The following is an 18,239-nucleotide window of genomic DNA, read 5'->3' as shown; positions in this document are numbered from 1 at the left end:
GTCAAAAATAGTGTGTGCTGAGGCATCAAAATAACTTTTAACGGACACCAGCCAAAACGAGAACTGGGTTGTCCCCGGTTATACGTCCCTCTGTCTGCGCATGTGCGAACTGGCTACAGCGATCAAGATGGCGTCGTCCATGAGTGGGATGTTCTCCGGTCAGCAGCCGCCCGGCGTCCTTCCCGTCGCTGGTCCCGGTGGACCGGGCCAGCCGGGCTTCCCCGGTGCAGCTACCAGACCTCCGGGAAACAACACGCTGGTGGACGAACTGGAGTCTTCCTTTGAGGTAAAGCGAACTTCAAGTGGCTAGCTATCTGAGTGTGCTAATTGTTGTTAGCTTATTTAGCTAGCTGGTTGACGTTTAATGTTTAGCATTCGCTAGTGTTGCGAAGATATTGCAGCCCAATATGACTATGGAATTTTTTATTTTTTTATTTTACCACGTCTTTACTGAGTAAATCATTCTGAGATAACTCTCAAATACAACAATAGATTATACTAACCTAAATTAGCTCATGCTAATGATCTCAGTGTCTTTCAGACTTACAAGCTTCAATAGCAATATTTAACCCAACAGCTCCGGATCTAGCTAACGTTACTAGTCTCGTATTATTTAGAAACTGGAAATCTAGCGTTGCATAACATGACAATAACATAGATGCATCTTTGATATCCTTTACTCCAAGACTATCAATATATGTAAGTTATATTAATAAGCAATAAAACAGACCCTTTTCACAGCAGATGGTTCGACTTTCCTCGTAGGAAAAGCCCAGCTGTTTAATTGTCCCAGTAAGTCAGGTGGTGTGACTGAGAGCCGAAATACCAGCTTCCAAAAACTAAAGCAACTAAATTGAATTAAAACATCCATTTTATATATATATCTATATTTACAGATGTGCTTTTTATACGGTGACATAATACATAGTAGTAACGTCTGCAAAGTTGTTGGTCAAGTTTACCTGTGACAGGATTTTAGTTCCTATTTGATTGGCCTGGAGAATAATTTGTTCGCTTGTTAAGCTGTCCAGCTGATTTTAAGATAGTGGCACCAATGTTGGCTGCTGGGATTTACAGGAGACATTGATCCCACCTCTGACAGGTTGTTTGCTCAAACCCATAAATAAAATGGTTTTCGCAGTTTGGTGAAAAATTACTTTACTACAGGGCCCTAATTGCAAGCCCATCCAACAGTATGATCTTCAACCCTGACTGTGAGCCACACTTTATCACCCAAGGTCAGGGGTATGTCTCACTGAATGGAAGCAAATTCCTGCAGGCAGAGTATTAAAGTCCATGTTTTGGAGTGACGTGTTCAACAATCACACCCTGTATGAGTGTAGGACGTCAACAGAAAGTCATTAAAGCCTTTTCTTTACTAGAATATGTACATCTCCACTATCCCATAAACCATTGTATTATGGTACAGACTGTAGCATATGTGGTCAATTCTGCATGATGCTTCTCAGCTCAATTTCTTAGACTAGAAAGCTTGTTTCAATTAACAGATTCTCGTGTCAATACAAATTTTGAGCATTTAGAAAAAGCCAAATTCACTCAAGTTGTGCATTTTTCTTTAGGCATGTTTTGCATCCCTGGTAAGCCAGGACTACGTTAACGGAACTGATCAGGAGGAGATTCGAACTGGTGAGTGAAACATCTCATACATTTTTTGTTGTTCATGGTAGTTTTAGTTTATCTCGTATTGTAATCTCTATGTTGATGTGCATCTATTTGTCTGTTGATTGCAGGTGTTGACCAGTGCATACAGAAGTTTCTGGATGTGGCGCGACAGACGGAGTGCTTCTTCTTACAGAAAAGGCTTCAGTTATCTGTGCAGAAACCAGAACAGGTGGTGAAAGAGGTGCTGATTTGCCTTCTTATTTATCTTGGCAGTTTTAAAGTGGTTCTTTCCCACTCCCGTCCACTTATTTCCTCCCTCCAGTTTGCCTTTATTTCTTAGACCTGAATCTGTGACATGCTGTCAGTCTTTACGTATTATGGATTTTTCTCAATTTGTTAATGCGCCTTCTCTTTTCTCACATACATTGTTTTTTTTCTCACTTCAGGATGTGTCAGAGTTACGTAATGAGCTACAGAGGAAAGAATTGCTGGTTCAGAAACACTTGTCCAAACTGCACCACTGGCAACAAGTTCTCGAGGACGTGAGCGTTCAGCACCGCAAACCTACAGACCTTCCTCCTCCAGGACCGCTGGCCTTTCTGGAGCAGGCCTCTGCCAGTCTGCCCCCTGCCCCTTTGAAACCAAATTAACACCAAAGTTAGTCACATTACTCTTCTGTCGAAAGAAATTGTTTGCACCCAGAATGGGATGTTGAACTCTGACCTGCATGCGGCTGGCGGTCGCACCGAAACGGGAAATGCATTTGTTTGCATTTAGCAATCATAAAGGCTTGATTTGAAGCAAGATGGAGTGAAAATTTGCAGGATTTAAGTGTAATGTGATTGTACCTAACTGTCACTATACACACCACGTACATCGTGTGATGCTCGCTGTCAAGTGTCAACCTAGAAACTAATGAACAGTTTGTTCTCACTGTCCAGCTGTTGAAACATCAAGATCATTTTAGTTCTGTATTTTGTTTTGTGTAAATATTTATCTTACCGACTTCTTTTTTTTACTGTAAAATAAACTTTCTAAGTATTTTGACTCTGGACTTTATGTTTTTCTATTTGTACAGTGTATAATTTTTGTGTTTTGAAAACAAAATTTAAAGGGACATTCCACCAATTTTGCACATAAAGATGAGTCTACTGGTCATGGAGAGTTGCACAGACTGTTGTTTTGTGGCTCTGGAAGAGATATTTGCTAAATCTGAAAAAATAAGTCCTGAAGATGCATTTACAAAACAGAGCGATGTTATGGGCATTGTGGGAGCTAGCAGTCTTGGAGCATTACTCTGGACTAAAAGTCAAGATCCTGCCTAATCTCTCACAAGTTTCCAAATGGAATGAACATGTAACTAAATCAGTGGATTACTCGCGTCATCTGCAAAAAAAAAAATGCTGACAGCTTTAATATTCCATGTGACTTCTCTATGAAATCATGAAGGAGAAAAGACTTCAGATAAGCCGTGCCTGAGCCTCCTGACAGCCGGTGGTCTCTAATGCATTCAGCGTCTTCACACCATAACAGACTTGTTCTCCGCAGCTTCACAGCTATCGCCCCACAGTACAGCCAGACTCGAATCTTCTCAGATGAAACTAAGGACAAAACCTTTTTACAGAACTGGGGTCTGTGGTCTTGACATCATCAAACTGGGGACTTATTGTTGTGTCTTCAGATCTCCAGATGGGCTTTTCTTTTTATACATTAAATATACATTAAGTTATTGTCTAAAGAAAAACTGACTTGGCTGTTGTGAAAAATCTTGTTTTCATCCTCTCATTGAATCTTCTTAAAAATATAAATGCTCATAACTCAAATTTCTAAGACACCAAATCAACATTTTAATTAAGATAGTAAATCAATAGGCAAGGCAAGTTTATTTGTATAGCACATTTCAACAACAAGGCGATTCAAAGTGCTTCACATAAAACCATTAAAAGCATCAAAACATAATGCAGATTTAAAAACAGTTAAGAAAACATTAAAACAGTAAAACATTAAAACAGTCAAAAAACAAAATAAAAGTAGAAAAAGCAACTTAAAAAATAAAAGTTGAATAAAAGTTGCAGTGCAGTTTAAGAAATAAAATGCAGTAGTGAGATGCAGTAATTGAATCTGGTTCAGTTAAAGGCAGCAGCAAACAGAAAAGTCTACAATGTGGACTTAAAGGAGCTGAGGGTCTCAGCAGACCTGCAGCTTTCAGGGACCTTGTTCCAGATATGTGGAGCAGAAAAGCTGAACGCTGCTTCTCCATGTTTAGTTCTGACTCTTGGAACAGAAAGTAGACCCGTCCCAGACGACCTGAGGGGCCGGGATGGTTCATAAGGTAGCAGCAGATCACAAACATACTTAGGCCCTAAACCATTCAGTGCTTTATAAACCAGCAGCAGGATTTTAAAGTCAATTCTTTATTTGACAGGGAGCCAGTGCAAAGACCTCAGAACTGGAGTGATGTGATCCACTTTCCTGGTCTTAGTGAGGACTCGAGCTGCAGCGTTCTGAATCAGCTGCAGCGTTCTGATTGACTTTTTACAGAGGCCTGTGAACACACCGTTACAGTAGTCAAGTCAACTGAAGATAAATGCATGGACAAGTTTCTCCAGATCCTGTTGAGACATAAGTCCTCTAACCCTTGATATATTCTTCAGGTGATAGTAGGCTGATTTTGTAATTGTCTTGATATGGCTGTTCAGGTTGAGGTCTGAATCCATAACTATACCTAGATTTCTGGCTTGGTTTGAGGTTTTTAACATTAGTGATTGAAGCTGAGCGCTGACTTTCAATCGTTCGTCCTTGGGACCAAAAACAATTACTTCTGTTTTATCTTGATTTAATTGAAAAAAATTCTGGCACATCCAGTTATTGATTTCTTCAATGCATTTAGCCAGCCCTTGTATGGGACTATAGTCCCCTGGTGATATAGTTATGTAGAGTTGTGTGTCATCTGCATAATTATGATAACACACTTTGTTGTTTTTCATAATCTGAGCCAGTGGAAGCATGTAGATTTTGAACAGAAGATATGTTGAGTTCGTCAACATTGAGACATCAAACTAAATCAAATCAATATTTTAAGTTATTGAGTCAAACTTATTAATAGACACTAAGATATAACAAATATATAAAACAATATTTATAAAGAAGAAAATATAAAGTCAGAATTATGAGACACTGAAGACAAATTGTGAGATTGCAAATCACAATTGTGAGATGTATCAAAGTTTTGAATTAACAAGTAAAGAAAATCTGAGATTGTTAAAACAAGTCTGAAATATTAAATCAAAATTGAGAGATAGTAAATCAAATTTAAATAATGATACTGAGTCAAATTACTATGCTATTTTAATTCTAGATTTTTGCACAACAGACCTCTTCCTGTGTACATTTACATATATTATATTATATATTATATATTTACCCTCATCTGCACTGTTAAGTAGTACAGTGTGTATTTAATACATATTTCAGATATTTTAGATTCTAGTCTTTTACCTGCTAATATATCTATCTAAGTCAAACAATAAAACATTTTGACGTTTGACTTTAGTTGTATTCCCACTGAGTGTTGAATGCATGCTGCTCCTCCAGCTCCAGCGGCCGGTCTCCCGCAGCTAGAGGGAGACAGTGCTTTCTTGTGGGACGCCTTGGTTGCTCACAGGACCGTCTTTGCCGACATGTCCTTGTTTGTGCGTTTTAATCAACGATTGGAAAATAACAGGTAGCCCTGTCTGTCCGCCTCTCGCACCCATATACACCCAGGAGGGGAGAGAGAGACAGCGAGAGAGAAAGAAAAACATAAAACCACAATAAACCCTCACTGACGCGGCTGGTTGGCGTGGTTTTTCTCCCTTTTTCTTCTAGGGGGCGGCCGTCAGAACAGACAACAGCCGGGTTCAGTCGCAACGTGTTTGTTACTGAGTGTCACACCGCAGTCGGGCTGTGTGTGTCTATGAACCGGGCTGCTTTCATGGGGCTGCCGTCAGCCCGCCTCGCCGCCTCTGGACAGCTGATCGCCGCGATTCACGCTTGGATTTAGACCCACCAGAGACTACATTGTGGATATGGAATGGTGCATGCCGCTGGGCCAAGTTTTCAGCCTCTGAAAAACACCGGAATCATGGACAGTCATCCGCTGTGAGTGCAACAATAATCAGTGTGTGTGTGAGTGAGTGTGTGTGCTGACGTTTCCCAGTAGCTGCTTGAGTGATGGTGCCGCATTGAGAGCGACAGCGGCCAGCCGGTGTGGCTGCTGACTGACCGGGGAGGACCGGGTCACCGAGAGCCGGGGACCGAGCCCGTCCGCCGCAGCAGGCTGAGGGGGCAGCGCGGGTGTCTGTGTCTGTGTGATAATCCGATGATTTGTTGGGATTACAGAGGTGTTTTTGTTTATGGCTGAGGGGATGTGTGTCAACTGCTGTGTAGCCGTGTGTGGGTGGGTGTGTGTTTGTGTGTTTGTGACAGAAAACAAAGGCCACGTGATTTTGCCATGAACAGCATGCTTATATGTAGGCCATATGTGCTGGATGTTTTATTGTGAAAGGGTGGTGGAAACAGGTACTTGTACTTTACTTTTGAACAGATCTACTACATTTCAGAAATTGTGTACTTTTTACTCTGCATTTATTTGACAGTTATAGTTTCTAGTTTCAGATTTACATTTTACACACACCATATACAATAAGATTTTAGAAAATACAATACCATAGGTTCCAACCATTTTGGCTTTACAAAATACACCCCTCATTAATCCTCTCAGGACCCCTCAGATGTATCATGTGACCTATTAGAGGGGCCCAACCTGTCGGTTGGGAACACCTAGACTGAACTAGCTAACTTTAATTAAAGTAGTTAAAATTCAATTTGACCAGCGACAACAGTAAATGTAACTTGATGATTAGTATTAACAATTTAATAATGTAATACACAGTATATCATCCATATAATTTGTTCTGCATAACGAGTACTTTGATACTTTAATAGAATACATTTGACTAATAACACGTCTTCAATTTACTTTACTTTTAATGGAGTGTTTTTACATCAATGTAGTGGTACGATGCAGTTTTGTTCTACACCTCAAAAGAAGGAAAATGGAATTAAATTCATGTTATTTACAGTATTGGACAAATACAGCAACACCATCTCTCACTCTGAACACAACCAACACGTTCCCATTCCAACTCATCACATACTGACCATTTGTCAGACCCCTCAGTGTCAGGAAAACATCATGGGTGGGCTTAAAATAAGTACATAAACAACATAAAATAAGTACACAAACACCACTTACGTAACTTTAAAATAACCCAACACCGGCATCCTGGTTGAAAGTCCTGTATTTGTTTGACCCGTCCTCACCTGTTTTATTTTATTTAAATTTTTTTCCGGTCTTCAGACTAAGTCCTCAGACTCCTGTGTGCATTTCCTCTGAGCATCTATTAATGACGTGGATGGGTTTATGTCGTAGTTACTTGAAAGCCCTGTGCATCTCATATGGATGCCAAAGGTTGCCTTTTGCGTCGGTGTCAGACGCCGTTGGGCGCAACAAAGCGTTGATATTCGATGCACTGGCAAGGAGAGTGGGTTGAAATACAGTTTTCATGTGTTTTCATGTACCAAAACCACATGGCTAGAAACTTCTAGAGGTAAATGTAATCCGGATGAATCAACACTTTCCCTGTGAAGTAACTAAATCACAGTTGCAGATCATCCTACAGTGCTGACTCATTGTAGGTTTCATGCCAGAGCACCAGTTGTCACAAAATGATCAATCATATCCCTGTTGACCTCTGTTTCTTTTTCTTCATGTGGAGTGTTTGGTAATAGGTCCTTTTTTATGTTACATCATTTTAGGTCATAGTTGTGGAAAATACTTGTTTCTGATTGTCAGGTGTCAAGAACATCTCATACCTATATCTCCAACATATCTTTTCTCCATACTCCGTATCATCTCTATAGCATTGAAATGGAGGCAGAAATCTCAGAAGCAAATCTCTTAAAACGTGCAAAATTAAAACCAACAATACATGCTTGGCTTACTGTTTCTGTAATTTGGTTTTCAAGGTTAATAAATGTATATTTAACTGAGGGCACTTTGTGTTAATTGCTAACAGTTAAACCAACTCTTGTTGGTAAAGCAGACGTAGTCGTGGTTTAAGATGATGACAAAATTCAGAGACCGATGACAATCTGAACACAGCTTCTGATATTTCTTGTTTTTAAGTAGGCATCGTATATGAAAGGTAACACACTCTAAAATGTCCTTGCATCTACACGGACATCTCGTTGTGTATTAGCACTTCCTATACTTCCTGTATGTCATGACGTCTTCCCTTAGTAATGTTGTGCGTCCCTCTCAGGTGCACCAGACTTTGTCCACACGCTCTGGACAAAGAAGATGGAGTCGAGAAACCAGGTCCGGTCACGCTCAACCCTCGGCACATGAGGAAGGCGTTCAAAGTCATGAACGAGCTGCGCAGGTAATGCACGCTCTTCTCTTTTCAGTTCCTCTGAGTGCCGCCCTTTTTAAAACTTTTTTTAAAATGTGTACTCTCTCACCTCTCCGTCTCCTCAATGCCCACACAGCCAGAGCTTGTTGTGCGATGTGACCATAGTGGCGGAGGATGTAGAGATCGCTGCTCACAGGGTGGTTCTGGCTGCCGGGAGCCCGTACTTCCACGCTATGTTCACAGGTGAGGACTCGTTGCCATCCATGCCGCTGGACATCTGGCAGGATCTTGTTTCACCTATGTCTTTTTTTTTATTGGCTATGTCCTCTATGATAATGGATGTCTCCCAACAGGTGAGATGGCAGAGAGCCGAGCAAAGCGAGTGAGGATAAAGGAGATGGACGGTTGGACTCTGGGCCTGCTGGTTGACTACATCTACACAGCAGAGATACAAGTCACAGAGGATAACGTGCAGGTAAACACATACACACAGACATTTATACTCCCATAAACACTGAGGATATTTTTGACTTTAACACATACATTTGGCGGTTTAATGAGAGTATTTGTTTGTCAGTTAGTAGATTTTACTGGTTGTGATCTACGACTCATTTGATTTTCTTGGTGAGTCAACAAATCCTGTCAGGGCTAGTCGACTAAGAAGTTATTTGGTCGAAGACAGCCCCAGAAAATAGTGACTTGCACTAGGAGGAGTAAACTAAATACCCATCAAGTAAAGTTATCACACACTTTTGAACTACCCCACCTTTGGGACTGATCGCCTTATCAAATTAAACTGCCTTTTTTCCCCCAGAACGGATAATCAAACCCATCGGTTTGCACTTTGAGATTGATCCCTAACTGTTAATGTCCGGTCCTAACAACGTATGTCAACATAAATGGATGATATAATGGTACCATTTCAGTAAAACAAAAATGTACTAGATTTTGTCTTTTACTTTTTGTTACTTCTACTTATTAAGGTTGCATCCAGAATTGCATCCGACATGTTGAGAGCCGTTGCGAGGCAATCAAAATGCTCCCAATGTCGAATCCTGCGTCTTTAAAACGGGATTTGCTCTCATGGCGATGATGCTGCTGCTAAAATTTGAGAGCATTACATTACAAGCATCTATTTGTTTCACTTGATCACATGTTGAGCACCTTAGCAAATATTTCAAACTCCTGCCTTTGGGTAAATTCACTCTTTTGGAAAGTGTAAAAGATTAAAAACTAAACTAAAAGGAGCTCACGCGTTCTTGCTGCTGTAATTTACAGTTTAGTTTGGAAACTCAGACCTCGTCCTGTAACTTACAAATATGCATTTTATCAGAGAAATCTCAACAAGCTGTTCATTCTTAGTGACTGACCCTGTGTACATCGGAAGTAAAGATGGTGTCTCTACACAGCCTGTCACTCCTTTAATTGAATTAATCTGCATTGTAGTACATCCTACTTTATGCAGGATACTTTGTGTGTGTGTGTGTGTGTGTATGTGTGTGTGTGTGTGTGTGTTTGACAGGCATTGCTGCCTGCAGCCGGCCTCCTCCAGCTAAACGAGGTGAAAAAGGCTTGTTGCGAGTTCTTGAGCTCTCAGCTTCATCCATCCAACTGTCTGGGGATACGAGCTTTCGCTGATCTACACGCCTGCTCCCAGCTCCTCACACAGGCCAACAGCTATGCAGGTTTGTGTGTGCAAATCTCTACTTGTTTTGTGTGTGTGTGAACAGCTCTTATTGCACCACTAAAATGAGTGTGTGTATCTTGGAGGATGTAGGACGGTGGCTGAGACGGAATGAGAACTGGTTTAATTAATGACTATGTTGAGAGAGGAAACAAAAAAAGATATGTTCATCTGCAGGGTAGTTATTTTCATTCCATGCTTTTGCTGACAGAGCAACATTTCACCGAGGTGGTTGGGAGTGAAGAGTTCCTCAATTTGGGCATGGAGCAAGTGTCCAGCCTGATCGCCAGCGACAAGCTCACCATCCCCACAGAGGAGAAGGTACACACACATTCACTCCGCTCAATATACGCAGGTAGGGCAGCACAACCAAACGGTTTAACCTGGTGAGCTTCACGTCTCTCTGTGTACTTCACTGTGCAGGTGTTTGAGGCGGTGATCGCTTGGGTCAACCACGATAAAGATGTCCGGCAGGAACACTTGGCTCACCTGATGGAACACGTTCGCCTGCCGCTTCTCTCCAGAGAATACCTGGTGCAGGTATGAGCGGCCGCATCTGGGTGCTTTTTGTTTATGCTCTGAAACGGACTCACTTTACATCTGATTATTTTAGCTGTGGTTTAGAACGAGATCAGCTGAACTGGACCTTTTTGTTTCCACACTGTTGCACAATTAATCATTACGAAAGTAATAATTATTGAGATTCTCACCCGTGTCAGGGGCCTGATGACTTGCAGCAGTGAGAACGAATGAATTGAAACAGGTTGCAAATGTGACCGTTGATTGTCACCACTATTAAGTAACATTGATATAAATACTCATGTTAAATGTATAATGGAGCACATTTACCGCTTTGTTTTCAATCTAGCTACAGTATCAATAATCCGTCAAATATACAGAATAAACAATGGTGGGTTTGAAACATGATTTATTTTCCTGCTGTATTACTGGCAAACTGACCACATGTCCTCTCTTGTGACGGTGGATAAACAAATAACTATTCATTTGTTGTTGGTCCGATAATCAGTTTCTATCATCAAAAGTGTCTTTATGAGGAAGTGACACCATCAAGTGTAATAACTAGACTCTTGAAGTTCGACACTTGCTGATAGTGTTGCCTTCAAAAGAGCATACCTGGTAATCAGGAGAGACTTCATTAGAGTGAAACAATAATGCATTGCACATGCATGATGAAATAAATAGTGAAGAGTCTTTGGCGATTGAACTCCACCATGACGTAGTATGTTAGTAGTAGTGATGCTGCGGTTAGAGCGAGAATACTCCCCCTGGAGTCTAGACACTGGTGGTTGTGGTGATGAAGGGAGTTGCTGAAGATCCAGTGATGGGATGAGTAGCAGGACTGGGCACTGGATATGATGAAGACTGGAGGTAAATGGGGTGGAGGAGAGTTGCATTGGTTCATTCTGCAATGATGACTGACAGCAGTTCAGAGAGGAGAAGCAGTTTTAAAATTTTGACAGCCACTGTGTGATTGGCTTAGGGCAGAATCAGCCCACAAACAGATGATAGAGTCGAAGCTGCAGAGACAGAGGGAAGGAGAGACTTGTGAGTGTAAAGAGTCTTGAGACGTTTTAGAAATGATAAAAAAGATTGTAGCTGTATGACTGACTTTACATTGAACTTTATGAACTTTAACCAGGCCTGCAGCAGGTTGAAGTTCGGCTTCAGATACAGTGGCCTCTACAGTAGTGAACCAGGTTCTGACTACACCTCAGGTGCAGCATCTGAGGACAAAGCAATGGGGTTTAAATGATCATGTGATTTCAACAACACAGGTTTCATCCTGAACAATAGAGCAACAGTGTGCTGTCATACAGCCAGGAAACGTGCTGCTACCTATCCAGTTGTCCAACTAGTTTTTTTCTGCCGCTGTTGAAACAGGATTGAGGAGCCAAAATAACGGCAGGAAAAGAAAATCCAATACAGCCACTTATTTAATACTACTTGAAATGCTCATTGTTCTTTATGTTGTGTAGAGTAGAGTAATATGAAACTATCAGTGGGTGAACATTTCCTCCTATTGGACAAGTATGCATGCTGTAATTCTTATGTTTTGGCTCTGTTTTTAATGAGTTTATCTTTGATTAGCAGCTAACCACACTGAGGTTTGATCATTTTACATCAGTCTTTATTCTGAGGAAATGCATCAATGGATGTTATCTAATTTAGAGAAAGAACGTTTAATCTCTTTGTATTCACATTGCTCTAAAGATAAATATACTAACTGCCAATAAACATTAGATTTTTCAGTAGAATCAGAACTAGTCTCTGTTTTGGATTTATATAATGTATATTTGCTTTGATTTTTTTAGTTTATAATTCTAGTTGCACAGTTACTTCTGTGTCGCAACATGCTGCAGCATTTTGTGAATCCAGTTGTCTGACTGGCTCCTCTCTCACTGTTTTGGTTATGTTAGCGGGTGGAGGAGGAGTCTCTGATTAAGAACAGCAGTGCGTGTAAAGACTACCTCATCGAGGCCATGAAGTACCACCTGCTGCCAGCTGACCAGAGAGCTCTGATGAAAACTGCACGCACACGCATGAGGACTCCAGCCTGCTGTCCGAAGGTATTCACACACCCTCTGCAACTCTTAGCTAATAAGAAAACAACACCGACAGTTGTTGTACAGTTCATCACGTAATGGCTCTGCTGTTCCCGTTCTGTGCAGGTGATGGTTGTGGTTGGAGGCCAGGCTCCCAAGGCCATCCGCAGTGTTGAATGTTATGACTTTGAGGAGCAGCGGTGGTACCAGGTGGCCGAACTCCCGACCAGGAGGTGCAGAGCAGGTAGGAAAGCATCAACAACAACATGAACTGCATCGCAGTCAATGAGCTGGATCCTCTGAAGAACGCGGTTCCATCAGAGCACCTGAACGCAACACTAAACCGTCACCTACGCCCCCATGTCACCAAACTGATGTTGCATTCAGGTGGTCTTTATCAGCTTGTAAATATAAAATTAATAAAAATCAGCAGGACTTTGTCCGCAAACAGCCGATAAAATGTAAATACTGCTGCTCAACCGGACAGGATGCACGATACATTTGCCAGTGTTATTAGCAAATGGTGTACGAGGTTAATTTTTTATATAATATATCTGACTAGCTTCAATAAATCTGGTGGGTTTTCCATCATCCAGTTCAAGCGATATATTTTCCAGCGACTGATGAAGACATGAACACAAATATTGTGTTCATGTTCACCTGAACACATTTTTACAAGATGCAGCACCGCATAGTAGAATGGAGGACACCGAATGTTAAAAAGGATATATGTCCTCCAAATTCAGGTCAAAGAAGGCTGTATTTCTCTGCAGTGCATGGAAAGGGAGGTGGCCTTGTCAACCCATTATGATGTATGAGACATAGCCACAGACTGTGGTAACTTTTGACTTTAGTTAGTAACAAGAAACATGCTTTGCTATGGACACTGAAGTGTCCAGTGTGAATGGACTTGTGGTTTTGTGCCATTTACTTTGGGGGAAAAAAAAAGGTAAGACTTGATTGAAATTTACAAAAGAAAGTGTGACCATGACCTAACTTCATCCAATTGCGATGAGTGTGCCTGATTTTGCATAATCATTTTGACATCATTATTCTCATTTAAAAACATATTAGAATTATTATGGGGTGATTTTTTTTCAGGGATCCTTAACAAACAAATTAGTTTTCTAAAGTCTGTAGATCATAATGTGGAGGCCATCTCTGCTAAACGATATTTAATTCAAAATGATTTCTCTTTAACAAACGTTGCTCCTCCTGCGATTTGAAAATTGCAATAGGCCATATTGCAATATTGATAACATTTGTATTAATTGTGCAGCCAGCGCTCACTTCCTGACATTTCTACTCTTGAGGTGGCTTCAACATTCAGCCTCACTGCACCAGGCTGATTGTGTGTGATTCTGAGTATTCCCTGTGTTGTTACCTATCTATATAGGTGTGGTGTACGTGAGTGGGTGTGTGTATGCGGTTGGTGGATTCAACGGTTCTTTACGTGTCCGGACGGTCGACTGTTACGACCCGATGATGGACCGCTGGACGAGCGTGAGCAGCATGCAAGACCGCCGCTCAACGCTGGGGGCCGCCGTGCTCAACGGGCTCCTGTACGCCGTGGGGGGCTTTGATGGCAGCACAGGTACCGATGTGGCACTGTGACATGAAAACGCTTTTTAAATTACAGGGAGAGTTTAAGTTCAAGACATTGAATCCTGTTATTGCTTTGTGTAACAACAGGAAGTTATATAATATGTGATTGTGTTTTTGATGCGTGTGTGTGTTTGCAGGACTGTCGACAATCGAGGCGTACAACGCGAAGACAGACGAGTGGTTCCATGTGTTACCCATGAGTACCCGGCGAAGCAGTGTAGGAGTGGGTGTTGTCAATGGTGAATACAACTCCCAGTTCAGTTTTACAGTCAGTATTTAGGAATAGATCAAAATAACAGAACCACTTCAGAAATCATGCAACAGTCTGGCAATTAATGCATTTTTTGCAAACACATTAAATTGCATCAAAACTTTTCAACATTTTGAGCTTTACAAACTTGTACTTCCTGCGAGGCTACCATAATGTATTTGAATGTGTTTCTATTATTTTAAGTTGTGAATTTCGTGTGTTTCCTGTGTTATTTTTTCAGGGATCCTGTATGCAATTGGAGGCTATGATGGTGCGACCAGACAATGTCTGAGTACAGTAGAAGCTTACAACCCTAAAAGCAACGTGTGGAGCTACATCGCAGAGATGGGCACGAGACGCAGTGGAGCAGGTGTGTGTGTGTGTGTGTCTGTGTGTGTGTGTGTCTGTGTGTGTGTGTGTGTGTGTGTGTGTGTGTGTGTGTGTGTGTGTGTGTGTGTGTGTGTGTGTGTGTGTGTGTGTGCGACAAAAAGACAAGATCCTTGTTGTGCTATACTCGGTGATGGAAATTCATGATAAGGCAGAAATGGTGACCAGATGTTGTGTCCGGTGTCTTCCCTCAGGTGTAGGTGTGTTAAAAGGTTTACTGTATGCTGTGGGGGGTCATGATGGTCCACTGGTGAGGAAGAGCTGTGAAGTGTATGACCCGACCTCGAACAGCTGGCGGCAGGTAGCTGACATGAACATGTGCCGACGCAACGCAGGTAATGCAGACAGTCTGTCCAGCAGAGATCCTCAGGTGGGAGACGTTAGATGTATATTAATCTTCTGTGTGTCTTCAGGTGTGTGTGCTGTGAACAACGTACTGTATGTGGTGGGAGGAGACGACGGCAGCTGCAATTTGGCCTCTGTGGAGTTCTACAATCCAAACTCAGACAAGTGGACACTACTGCCGACCTGCATGAGCACAGGACGCAGTTATGCAGGTGTGTAGAGAAACACATGTACACATAATGCCGAAAACTTAACATTTTGTCTCCAAACCATGAGAGGTCACTTTTGAAAAAAGGTTAAAAGTTTGAGTCATGGCACAGTATTATTCTTTTCTATCAACCTTGAGGAGAATCATATCAAAATCATAACAAAATCCATAATTGTTTACTATTTTATGTTATTATACATTTAGATACCTGTTCTTAATTTTGTACACGTATTTTTGCTTTTCACATTAATTACTGCACTACATATCTGTTAAAATGCCATTTGTATGCATTATGATCTCGGGTTGTCCGTCCGTCCCATTTTTGTGAACACATTATCGCCTGGAGGGAATTCCTTCAAATTTGAAGATTACTGTGACCTCGCAATTAATGCGTTTGGCCATAACTCAATAATTTGTATCCTAGTTCTGATAATTTCACACAAAAATGTCACAAGATAAAAGGATGAAGGGAAGATAGAAGTTATTACAACTATTCCTACTTCCTACAGTGGTAGCAACATTACCTATGGTGGAGAAAAACAAGATCTTTGCTTTTATTTCCTTTCATTGTTTCACATTTATCCTTAACATTTACAACATTTGCTATGTTTGAAAATGATATTACATGTGGCGAGAGCGATGCACACATCTTACTTGTTGTTTTTGACTACAGGTGTGACTGTGATTGACAAGCCCTTATGACTGCTCTTGACACTTGCCACTGATTTGAAGCGGAACGTATTCTCCTGCTGAATACTGATCTTGGATCTGTCTATGATGCCGTTGCTTGGATGGTGTTGGGCGGCATTGGCACAGGCACTGACGAAGATGAAGATACATGACAAGATTGTTGTTGAGGATGATGAGGACGAAGATTTTTTTGCACTTACCTGAAAGGGGGAGCTGTAACAAACGGAGGGGAATCGAACCCGTGTTCGAATCCCCTCCTGGCAGGACTGCCGCTGGCGACTGGACAAAGCAGTTTGAAGCACTACTGCAGTGTCATTGAAACGCTACTGATATGAAGCTACTTTAACTGCGAAGCTACTTTAACATGGGTAATGTTAACATGAACCAGCTCTGAGAGAGGCCACTGATCCAATCTATGGGAGAGGAAGGTAGAGAAGGACCAGTTGGGACTGAAGTCTTTGTTTCTCCTTTTGTTTTTATCGTGAAAATGTGAGTGAGCGAGCGTGTGCGTGTGCGTGTGCGTGTGCGTGTGCGTGTGCGTGTGTGTGTGTGTGTGTGTGTGTGTGTGTGTGTGTGCGCGCTTGCATTTAAAGGTGCTCCTTTGCTTGCACATGTGAGCATGTGTGTTTGTGTGCATCTGAGTCTCTGTGTGGTGACGCCTGGTCCGACGCCGCATGAACGCACTCTGTCTGACCTCTGACCTTTTACAGTGTTGCAGTGTGGCTGTTCAAGAGTGCCTGAATGTCAAATTACACCCATCTTCTTCCCCTTTGTTATGCCTCGAGTACTGTTACTGGACAGAGCGCAGCTGTTCCGGGATACGTTTGAGAACTGACTCCAGATCGGTGATGATGTGTCGGTCGCGTCAGCCCCGCATGAATTCAGAACACCGACGTGGGAAAAGCATTTGCAGAAAATGTTCATTTCTTCTTTAAAAACGAAAAAAACAAAAAGCTGGCTTTAACTGGAACACCTCCCTTCTGGTGGAGGAGAGGAGTTATTCATGTTGCCAAAAACAGTGAGAAGCTGTTTGAGATGAAAAACAGCTGGATGTATCAGTGCTTTACCGTCACCCCGGCAGCCATCTTTGTTGTGGTTGTAGCCACTAATGACAACAACAGCCTGAACTCGCTGCATGGTCCCTAAATTCCTTCAACGGTTCCCTCTTCCTCCTTCGGTGTAGCAACCCTATTAACTTCTGCACACCCTGACGTACTATGAATGTGCCAATTTGAATATGTCTCTTCATTTCTGTCTCTCTTTACTACTTTACTAATCTGTTCTCTCTTTCTGGAAAGTGACCAAACCTACTCTTGATTTTCTGTTCTTTCTCTTCCCTCTCCGCCTATATTGAAAAAATAATGCTATAATAGTAACTGGTATCGCTGTTTTCTTGTCAGTGTATTGAGGAATGTCATGTAGGCTTATGACTTTGAAAATGTTTCATTACTTGTTTTATATTATCATTAATAAATATGCTTCTTGTATTTAAAGCTGTGAAACGACATCTGTTTTTAAAACTTTGCCAAATCAGTAAAACATTGAAATGGAATACGCTGTGTGTGATATTTTGATAACAATACGGCGATTAATTCCTTATAATTTAATTTAGTGTTGTGTAAAGCTGCTCAGTTTCACCATTATATTAACTTTTCTGCCATTTTGCATTATTCAGTTGAAGTTCTTGTTATGATGTTGGTATTTTAGACAACATTCAATACTTTGGCTTTTTTTGTTAAATAAAAAAAAAGTTTTGCGTTGGTGGTACAAGTACCATACATAAGTAACATTTTTTTATATACTTGTACTTTACTTGGGTACTTCCATTGTGGGCCGCTTTATATTTCTACTTTATTTGACAGCTAATACTTAGCAGATTAAGATTTTACATGCGTACACTCACTTTATGATCATCTCATAGAATAATTAACCTTCATTACATAAAGCAGTTAAAAGGATCTCTTATTAAAATGCTGCTCACATGTTAATGCAGCACTAACAAGGTGTAGTGGTATATCACTGATATACTGTTCTGCTGCATATACCTATACTTTACTAAGTACATTGTGCAGATAATACTTCCATACTTTTACATAAGCAAGATTTTGAATTTGTACTTGTAATGCTTGTAAGTTGTACATTTTTGTTCAGTGTGGCACTACAGTAATGTACTGCGCTTTTCATTAGGGATTTGCATACTTGTTCCACCACTGGGGTTGGAGTGAAAAAGTGTTCAAGTATGATATTAACTTTAGTGCTGAAAAAATGTAATTGATACTCAGCCCTCACAATTATATATTGAATATAACAATAACTGAAATACAACAAGGTTGCACGTTGTATGATTAAATGTAGATACACTTGTAGAACAGAAAATAGTTTTATTTTCAGGCTTTGAGCCTTTGATTGAACATAATTATATATATAT

The 18,239-nt window shown here is 41.0% G+C and overlaps 2 protein-coding genes across 2 annotated transcripts; both read left to right on the top strand.

The window, feature by feature from the left end:
- Positions 1-127: 127 nt before the first annotated feature.
- med28 (mediator complex subunit 28) lies at positions 128-2,664 on the top strand (the record flags this gene model as incomplete). The annotated part of the gene is made up of 4 exons (XM_079219882.1): positions 128-286; positions 1,581-1,647; positions 1,752-1,864; positions 2,070-2,664. 4 exons carry the CDS (start codon positions 128-130, stop codon positions 2,271-2,273), a joined length of 543 nt encoding a protein of 180 aa, XP_079076008.1. The 3' UTR covers positions 2,274-2,664.
- A 5,767-nt stretch (positions 2,665-8,431) lies between these two features.
- Positions 8,432-15,823, top strand: klhl2 (kelch-like family member 2; the record flags this gene model as incomplete). The annotated part of the gene is made up of 12 exons (XM_079219646.1): positions 8,432-8,553; positions 9,601-9,763; positions 9,974-10,083; positions 10,186-10,302; positions 12,201-12,350; positions 12,453-12,570; positions 13,723-13,920; positions 14,069-14,170; positions 14,423-14,551; positions 14,763-14,903; positions 14,982-15,125; positions 15,795-15,823. Exons 1-12 carry the CDS (start codon positions 8,437-8,439, stop codon positions 15,821-15,823), a joined length of 1,518 nt encoding a protein of 505 aa, XP_079075772.1. The 5' UTR covers positions 8,432-8,436.
- Positions 15,824-18,239: the final 2,416 nt, after the last annotated feature.

This window comes from Taurulus bubalis (genome assembly GCF_910589615.1).
Source record: "Taurulus bubalis genome assembly, chromosome: 6".
Classification (NCBI taxonomy): Eukaryota; Metazoa; Chordata; class Actinopteri; order Perciformes; family Cottidae; genus Taurulus; species Taurulus bubalis.
Note: the sequence above shows the minus strand (reverse complement) of the source record. Positions and strands in the feature narration are given on the sequence as shown.